The sequence below is a fragment of the Tinamus guttatus genome, unplaced genomic scaffold (genome assembly GCF_059628265.1).
Source record: "Tinamus guttatus ecotype Peru unplaced genomic scaffold, ASM5962826v1 Tinamus_guttatus_pri_ptg000080l, whole genome shotgun sequence".
NCBI lineage: Eukaryota > Metazoa > Chordata > Aves > Tinamiformes > Tinamidae > Tinamus > Tinamus guttatus.
This window is the reverse complement of record NW_028288614.1, coordinates 1,138,606-1,148,582: the sequence shown is the minus strand read 5'-3', so window position 1 is coordinate 1,148,582 and position 9,977 is coordinate 1,138,606. Positions and strand designations below refer to the sequence as shown.

The 9,977-nt window shown below is 35.6% G+C and overlaps 1 protein-coding gene across 1 annotated transcript in view; it reads right to left on the bottom strand.

The window, feature by feature from the left end:
• Window positions 1-4,019: 4,019 nt before the first annotated feature.
• Window positions 4,020-9,977, bottom strand: part of CD2AP (CD2 associated protein) — a 68,626-nt gene continuing 62,668 nt past the window's right edge. The window contains exons 14-18 of the mRNA XM_088520110.1: window positions 7,826-7,941; window positions 7,002-7,091; window positions 6,384-6,568; window positions 5,457-5,520; window positions 4,020-5,027 (exon numbers count right to left, since the gene is read on the bottom strand). Coding sequence (XP_088376236.1) covers window positions 4,986-5,027; window positions 5,457-5,520; window positions 6,384-6,568; window positions 7,002-7,091; window positions 7,826-7,941 — 497 coding nt within the window. The 3' untranslated portion in view covers window positions 4,020-4,985. The remainder of the gene's footprint in view (window positions 5,028-5,456; window positions 5,521-6,383; window positions 6,569-7,001; window positions 7,092-7,825; window positions 7,942-9,977) is intronic.

The following is a 9,977-nucleotide window of genomic DNA, read 5'->3' as shown; positions in this document are numbered from 1 at the left end:
TAGCACTGAGGAATCTTCGGGTGACGATTAAGATATTGCACAGTAAATTGACAAAACAAGTTGCAAACACACCTACAAAGCTGCCAGATTGGCACCTTTGCCAGGCATGATTCATTTCTGCGGACTCCTACGTGATTTGTACCTCCTCCACTAGGAGGAAAGGTTTTTCCTTAAAATACAGGGGAGCATAGACAATCTAGACTTTGGAGGAAAAAAAAGTCATGATCAGTGTGTGGTCAATTTAATGCATTTACCTTCATAAATCAAAAATAACACTATTGATGATACCACATCTAAGCAGCTCAGCAAATTACCATCTTTCCCTCATGGACTGCACCCACAGAAATGGGATTAGAGCCTGCAGACTGAACCATGTGTCACGTTCAATGTTGCCTCTCGATACCAGCTCATAACTATTCTTAATTTTATAAGAATCTCCAAAAATAAATATTTTAAAATAAGCAGTTTATGATATCAAAATAGCAATTCCTACTGCTGTCTCCCCTCCCAGGACCATATTAGAACAACTCTGGTCACTCATGTGGGCTGGAACTTCTTTTCACGGTCCTGAAGTTTGTTTGTCATGAGCTTATGATGCTTTTTGTATTTTTTTTTTTTTTTTGGTGCTACCTTAAGTAAATACTCAGCCACAAGAAAGATCTCCAGTTTTGGCCTAAAAGTAGGTTTTATTACTGCTCATTTTGATATGACAAGCCTTGCATCTGACGTTAGTATCAGGCAGGAATTAAGCCAAACACTAATAGATGCAGACAACAGAACAGGGCTGGGGAGGGTAAATGACTTGCACTTGTTACAGTACTGGGTAGAGATGAATAAAAAGGTGGCACCTGAGCACTCCTTAAAGTCAGCAGGTGAAAGACTAGACCCCATTAATGTAAGGACATCTGTTTTAAATGACTCTTTTTACAGACACCTGGAGGTGTGAAGTTCTACAAATGTCCAGAACCTTTGCTATGATGCCAAGAGTCAATACTCCTAAATTCTCAAGCACCCTCTCAACCTAAGTGATCTTCCTCTGAAGGACACAAAGGCTTGCACATGCACACGCTTCTACTGGAAAGGAAGAGGAATAATCATAGAATCACAGAATGCTTAAGGTTGGAAGGGATCTCTAGAGATCATCTAGTCCAACCCTCCTGCACACGCAGGGTCACCTAGAGCACGTGGCACAGGGTGGCATCCAGGCGGGTTTTGAAGATCTCCAGGGAAGGAGACTCCACAACCTCTCTGGGCAGCCTGTTCCAGGGCTCTGTCACCCTCACTGTCAAGAAATTTTTCCTTAACTTCCCATGGGACTTTTGATGCTTCAGTTTGTGGCCACCAGTGAAAAGAGGCCAGCACCATCCTCCTCACTCCCTCCCTTGAGGTACTTCTAGACACTGTTTTGATCCCCTCTCAGCCTTCTCTTCTCCAGGCTGAACAGGCCCAGCTCCCTCAGCCTCTCCTCGTAGGGCAGATGTTCCAGGCCCCTGATCATCCTTGTGACCCTGCGCTGGACTCTCTCCAGCAGCTCCACATCCCTCTTGTGCTGTGGGCCTTAGCAGGCTACTCCGGTCATTATTTCCCACAAACAAGGTGTGGGCTCCCACGAACACAGCAGCAGCCACCTCATGGTTCACAAGTTTCTCGAGGCTGTTTGCATTTTCAAAGATGGGAGTTATGTGCCTAAGCACCCAAAAGGGAGTGGTTTTGTCTTTCCAGCACTTGTGAAACCCAGTTTCCCAAGATGTACAAGTAGCTGCTTTGACAGGGCTCTGAGACCAACAACAGTCATCAGGCAGCAATTTCTTAGAGAACTTTTGTAACAGCCAAAAGGAAGGTAGCTGTGAAAAACAAATACTACCCTTTCCCCTTGAAAGGGCAGAAGACTTTGCTAAAATACGACTTTAACAAATATTAAGTGTTTAAAAGTTCAACAGATACTTTGCTAAACAACTCAGTCAAACCCTGCAACATATCATCAGAAATTTCATGCCCCTAAAGCAACAACAATGAACATTAATGAAAAATATTGTGTCAATTGTTTAAAGTAGACACCTGTACATTATTCCAAAACTGTATTTCACACATTTTTAAAAAATATTATGAAAACAGAAAAAAGCTTGTAGCTTGAAAATGACCGTCCATTTTCCTGCCCTTGTTTGACTTTTCCTTCATCCACTCTATACCTGTCAAATGTCATATTATAGTCCTTAGACTCCGAGTTCCTTGAACAGGGATGGTTCTTTACTATATATTAAGTGATTCAAATCTCCTGTCATTTGAGGTGTTTAGAAAATTACCCAAGGAAAAGTTCATCTTCAGAAAGCAGGTTTGTTAAACTCAAAACATCTAGGCTCAAACAAACCGCTTAATTTGTAGTGGCAGAAGAGACAGATCCTAGGTATAAATACTGTGTACATAAGCTAATATTCATCCATGTTATTGAATGGCAACGGGCATTCGAAGAAGCTCTGAAGATGCACAAAAAAGTCAGTTCAGAGCAACAGAAATGAAGAGAAGAAAGAAATGGGTATCACGGAGAAGACTTCCAGTTACACTTGCTAGACTTAAAGGAAACATTAAACTTAACAGTAGTCAGGATAAACAGTTCTCCTGACTGTTGGAAAGCATGTATTGCAATGAGTAAATACAAATGTGAGAGTCTCGGAGGGATACATGACATATACACACTGCTCTTTTTCAAACCTCTGCTGCAAAGAACTTAACAACATAAGGCAACAGACATTTCAACAGGTTTTAAACTTATTTTATTCGCTGGGTTTGGAGAGCATGCATCATTTTACAGCACCAGTAAAGTCAGTGAAGCATACTGCTTTTGGGAACTTGGTTTTGAAGACATTTCACAGCACAGGACCACACGCCATCACCCTCTTCCCCTCCACTCCAGTCCATAACACTAGCTGAAGACCAGACAGACATGTACCAGGGCAACCTCCTTATGGCTAAAAATATTCATAGCAGCGACTTGTAAAAGAGGATTTTATTAAATTGAGTCATTGCACTTGGGTAATTTATTGCTATAGCGAACAAAGGACATTAAATAATTAACACCTTTCATTTGTGGTTTCAACTGATTGTCTCGTTCTGCTCATCTGCTACAAGTGCAAATGCAGACACACAATTTCCATAATCAGTTACAAGATTTGTAGTATGTCCTGATAGTTTGAGTAAAAAAACTTCTATTCCATTAGGCTCAATCCCTGCTTTTCATCATCCAACTTTTATCTAGAATTCTTACCTCTACATCTGTTAAGTCTGACAGTACTGCTGCCACACAGTATTCCTCAATATTTGACTCAAGTTTCCAACTGTGATGCATCTAGGTAATTAGAAGTTAAAGCATTCATACTGAATCAGCTTATGATGTGACTAGCAAACATAACTTAATACCTGCACAATATATTATTAAATTTTTATTAAAAATGTAGATCAGCCCTGACAGGTATCTTCCAATTGACTTTTAGATGTTTGCTTTTTCTTTAATGAGGCATCAGCTGTAAAAAAATTATACTCTGAAGAATAATACTTTCATAACATTTCCTTAAATGAAATACTAAATAATTACTATATTTATGGCTCTTTCCATGAATTGAAACAATCATTTCTCTCACTTTGTCAACTCTAAGTTTTGCTAGACCAACAGGTGACAAGGTTTTGCTAACTGAAACAATACATTTCTGACTGGTTTTCTGAAGTTGCATGTCCTTGTAATTCTTTATCAGCTAAACACAGCAAAAGGAATTTCTTCTCCTATCACTTTGTATGTTATTTTGTGCACTCTGTTGATCTCAGGGGTTAATGATAACAGCAAACCACAAGTCTGCAACTGCTTTCCATAAAGAATATTATGAAAGACAGTCTTGGATACCAACATGATACCATCCAAGTAACTGCTTTAATCAATCATTAAAATAATGTTATTAAATTTAGAAGTAGACAACATACTCAGCAAGTTTGTGGCATAAATATATACATATCAAGACCTTCAGAGTATCAGAGTCGCAAAATATTTATTTGGAGCCATATTATGAACAAAAACTGACTTGTGTAAAAAACAGATCAAGAGGTAAATTTAACCACTAAAACGACTGCTTAATTCATTTCAGATACACAGAAGCACAGAAATTGAGTTAAAGTTTACTTTTCATTTTGTGTGATGCAATATTTTAGGCACAACAGGCTGAGTTAAGAATAAATTCTACCCTTGTTTCTATATTTTCTGCATTTTGTGATTTTAAAAGTTAATTCTGTTGTAACTTCATGATTCAGTCCCAAATCCCTTTTTAATCCAATAGTGCAAGTGACGAAATGTTCTGTTGAAGTATTTTGACCAGATCATTTGTTCTTATTACAATGCATAGGTGTTTCATCCGCTCCATTGCATTAATGAATTCCTATCTCATTACTCAACTTTTGAACAGCATATTATTAATATTCTCACGGCAGACAGGCACAACAGCATAACCCTGGGTAAGACTGCCAAAATTAAAAAATATACAAATATCATATATTCCCTTTCGTGTGTAGGGGAAAAGTAGTGGCTGAATTACTACATGGCTACTCCATCCCTCCCAGTAGACTATGTTACAGATTACTCGTAAAGATAGATCACGCTATTTATAGTATAGATCTCTTTAAAAATTAAGCTACAGGTATTCAATAAAAATCTATTAAGAATTCCCTCTGCTTTTTATACAGATTCAGTAGTATTTTCAAGCAAACCAAAAAAATAAAGGTCTGCAAATTCCAGCACAGTAAGAAATAAGGCCTCTTTTATATTGGCAAAAAAATTACACCATTATTTTGTTTTATCTCTCTGAATAAAAGACTATATTCCTTTTTACTATATATTTTAAGACTGTAGAACACCAGCATCCATTATTATGAAATAAGAAAATCAGTTCTACTTGTGTTCAGCTTTGAATTCCTGGAGAGTTAATTATATTGAGTCCAACACTTTCTCATGTAGACATCACTGCTTTCTTCAATTTTTCTATTTCCAGCTGAAAAGGAGGTATTAAGAAAAAAAGTCAATATTTAGGTAGCAATAACCTAAATGTATTCAAAACTTTAGCCAAGGTTATAAACTTTAAAAACTCAATATTTACAGCTAATATTACCATGTTGCTCTATATTACTATATAATTACTTAATGTGTTTTGCACATGTATGATCTCTGGCTAGCTTCCTCAAGCAGACTTCATACAAAATACTGTGCCATGCTTAATTTGATCTCTTATTTTGATCTTATTTTGATGGATATATAAGATGCATATTTGTTTTCTCTTCATTCTCAGTGCATACATTCTAGAACACTGTAAATGCATATTTATGTAGAATTTATATACATAAATATATATTTATACATATACATTACACACACACACATATATATACACATGTATATCTATATGTAAACCACTAGGTATTACCTCCAAATTACTTCGCATCACTCTCTCTTCTTCCAAATCCTTCTTTATTTTTTCCAGTTCTTTCCTAATAATTGTTAAAGGGACAGTTATTAGAAAGCAAAGTAGATAAAAGTTTTTTCATATTATTGAGCTCTGGAAGCAGAGATTCTGTTCAAATTTTACAGGAGAAATTCATAACGCAAAGGTTAGAAGCTTGCAGATTTTCACCAATTCTGAACATCTCTTACTGATCACCATGCAGGAATCTCTAACTTTTGATTGCAATATTAAGCAAGCTTATGAAGAAGCATTTTTACATGTATTACTCTAAGAAAGGAGGTTAAACTGAAATGACCTGGAATTTTCTGCATATTAAAACCTGCACCCAGTATTTAGATAATTTAACTACCCTATAAAAAACGCTTTAAAAAAATCCATAAGTCACCTTTTCTTCTATACTTGCATTTTGAATTACAAGAATTTTGACAAATTGAGAAGGTATAAGAAACACATATTATGGAGGTGAAAGCTATATTCAAGCTATATCCTCTCTGGAGTTCATTCCAAAACCAGTGATATTGGTGCAACAATTATTTATGCAGGTATTATACTGCAAAGCAGTGTATTACAAGCAAAGGTAGCACACATACTTATGCTAAAAAGCATAAAAGTGATTTACTCTTCCTTACAGCAATAAATGTTTACTCAAAATTTCTTGAAAGCTGTAACATTTGAAAGAGTACAAAGTAGGAAGGAAAAAAATGCGTACAAATTTAAACAGTACTTTGGCATCAAATCAGACACCTCTTTGGATCAACTTCTACAGAAAGAAGCACTGAATTAATATCTTAATATTGAATAGCTTTACCTTTAAAAAGAATTTTAGAATTAAACATTTAGAGACTGTTAATAAGTATTTGTTTACAGATTGAGAAGGAAAATTTTTACCCATGCTCTCTTCTCAGTGTGTCCACTAAACTCATCAATTCATTCATCTGAGTCCTGAGCTCTTCCAGAGAAGCTTTTTCATCATCTGTTTCTCCTTTAAATTTAATTTCTGCAGGAGGAAAGCTGAGTATAACAGAATTTGGTCTTTGAGATGAAGATGGAAGTGGCGAAGTCAATGCAGATGGCTGAAAAAAAACAAAACAGTAGAAAGCTTTAAAAAAAGTGAAATCTTTACAAACTGACCACAGTGGACAAGTTGCACTGTAGTTATTCTCTGTACAGGGGAAAAACTACTTGCAGTGCTTTTCCATACATTTTTAAAAGTTGTGATTTAGGGGAGCCCTTTAATTTACCTAAAGCATTTTTTTTCACACTCGTTTGATCTGCTCATCTGTTCTACAACACAGGAAGACTAAAGGCTATGTAGACACAAAGCTTATGTGGAAACGGTAACAGTTTCATGCCACAACACGAGAATTCTTACTTATACCAACTGATTAGGGGCACTTGCATTTGAATACAATCTCTTGCATTTAGACTGCTGCAGTCAATCCATACTATAAAAGCAAATAAAACGAACAAAATAACTAGATGTCTGGTACATCTCCACTACCATACCTTTTTTGTTTCAAATGGCTTTGGTTTGGCACTTTCTTCTTCTTCTTTCTGCACCTTCAAATTTTTTTCTGGACTTGCATTTTGACTTGGCTGGTAAATAAAACATTCATACAAGATAAAAGTATTTTCAAGAGGGAAAAAACAAAACAAAACTGTTGCACCTAAGATGTAATGAGGAAAAAAAAAGCCTTAAAGTCCCAGATTATTGAGACTTGCTTCCTTCCACTCAAAATTTGAAGTAGTCCACAATATTCATTCAACAATTTAAATCACACAAAGGAATTTTAGAGAGCATTAGTAAGCATTTCTGCATTATTTAACCAAATGACTCTTTGACGCTGTTGGAAGCTCCAGGTTCTTTCATAATACACATATGTTAATAACCAATAATAAGATATTAATTTGATTTCAAGAATTGTATACTACTTTATTGTCATTGCCTGATGATCTCATGTATGCTGTGCATTTGACTTATCAGCAACATGAAGTGACAACTTTATTGGGGTAAAGACTATATATCAGAATAGGATATACCGGGATCTTAGGATTTCATCATCATTGCTTCTGGGAGAGCTGAGGATTCACCACAGTAAAACCTCACAGAGCAGAAAGCAGACTCCTCCAGCTGATGTACAATTGCCTTTCTTTTATGTACGTTCCTTTGGTTTGTGGTTTCAAAAATTCCCATAGACAAGATCTATAGAAAATTAACCTCTTTAGAATTTTAACATTACACTGAGGAAAATGTTTTGAAAAACTGTTTCTCAATGCAACCTTCTTCCTACGGAAGTTTGTTCACGGTTTACCTCTGGAAAAATACTCACAGAACTGCTGCCATTGAAACGTGTAGGCAGCCTCCTGCCAGGCATCTTGGGTCTGCTTGCAGTGGGGTGCGAGAGATTTTCTGAGGTAGCTATCAAGTCATCAAAGCTTAACAGATCTAGAAACAGATCAAACATGGATCACCATCAAGATCAGAAGGTTTTGATGTGTTATTTCTTTTTATTTTGAATTTTTATTGTTTCAAAAAATTTTAGCTCACACAACATGAACAACTAGATGACTTCAGCATATCTCTAAAAGCACATTTGCCCTCTGGAAAGGCTAAGAGTTGATTCAATGAGAGTTTAAATTCATGCTCTCACCAGTGAAGTACTGCAATAAGATGGCAGCATAAAAGACATCTAACAAGTATTTGCAGGAGGGGAAAAAAAAAAAAAAAAAAAAAAAGTACCACTGCTCTCCAGGACAATCAAAAACAATTTTGAGACATGCTGTTTTCAACCACTTAAAATTTAAGAATATACGCAATACGATAAATTGTATGTCTACATATTCATGCAAGGTAAGTTAACAAGTTAAGTGCAAATGTTTCTGTGCAGTGTTGTTTTTTCAGGTGCAGTACTTTGTCTATAGAAAATTCAAGTCTCCATTCAGTCTGTAATAAAGTATTTCAGGATTTTGTTCTTATACCTTACTAAGGTCTATAGATTTTTTTTTTTTTGAATTGTTTCCTTATGCTCTTAGCTCTAGGAAAAAAATTCTCTCCTAGATGGGGGCAGTGGAGAAAAACGCCTTGTTTTATCACCAACCCATTTCTTCCTTATAGGAGGAAATTTCTCCGAGAGGAATTCATTACATCCTACAGGAATCAGTAAACTTAAGGGAAAAAAGAATCATCTATCAATAGGTAAAACAGAACTTTTTTATCTAACCAAAAACCTAACACGAGTAGTTTACCTGCTTAACAACTGTGTTCCCTAGCCTCTTGTATAGGATATTCTCTAACAAATTAAGTTAATACTTACCTACATGACAAATGCAAGAGTTGTGTTTTTTTGTTTTGTTTTTTTTAAGTATTAACATAAGACTACAGAATATTAATATGGATTTACAACAACCCTGAAATTTGTCTGACTTATTCCAGAGATTCCACATGTTTAATTAAAGCATCATATGGCATTTATTACAGACACCAAAAGTAACATTCAAGGAGATTTTCTCTGTTTTTATAACCTCTGACTTTAATGTAAGCATTAAGATTTATGAAGGAGAGAGTTTGACATTTCTTTCCCTATTTCTTTATTATTCTTGAACCAAGAGCAAGAGGTTGGATAAGAAAAAACAACTATGAAAACATTGGCCACACTATTTGCACAAATACAGTGTTGGATCACTTGAAACTCCTCTGCTAAACACAAGTTTTATTCATGCATTGTCAGTTATTTTATACCTCTAGGAACTAAGTTTCCATTAGATGTTTTGATCAATGTTAGTGTCTTTACTACTTTGCTTTACTATCCTTTAAGTCCTTAAAATATTGACAACTTTCAAACAGCCCTGGGCCTGTCTCCTTCTTTATTTATTGTTATGCTGAACTACAGATACTAATATCACTGCTAGTTACTTATCAACTTTGCGACTTTTCAATTTCCCTACAGTATATAGACAGCCCTTCCTAAACATGTAATCATATCTGCAATTAAAAAAAGAAAAAAAAAAGCAGGGAAGAAAAACAAAAGTAGGAAGAAACAGAAGAGTGATGTATGGCAAGGGGCTGATGGAAGAAAGGATGAGTGAAAAAAGATGATTATGAAAGTATTTCTGGCATAGTCTGTGCCAATAAAGTATTTAACTTCTTGGAAGTTACACAACAGTGATCAAAGAGGGTATTTTCATATTTTCGTGTCCTACGTTCTAGGCTCAGAGCATTAATCCATGTCCAAATGTAACAAAATCCATGCCAAAAGGTAATTAAACAATCCTCGTTTTGTCGTTCTGCAGGAATGACAATCTATTTAGCAGTAAATGTAAGTAAGAATTAGAAATTGAGTTACTATTACTATTGCAATGCCAGTCCAATCTCTAGAAGCAAGAACTAGATCAGCCATGGACATACTAATAATGTCTATATACAGGAAAAAAAAGATAATAATGAAAAACCCCAGCATTCCACAAGGCTGAGGACTTGGATGT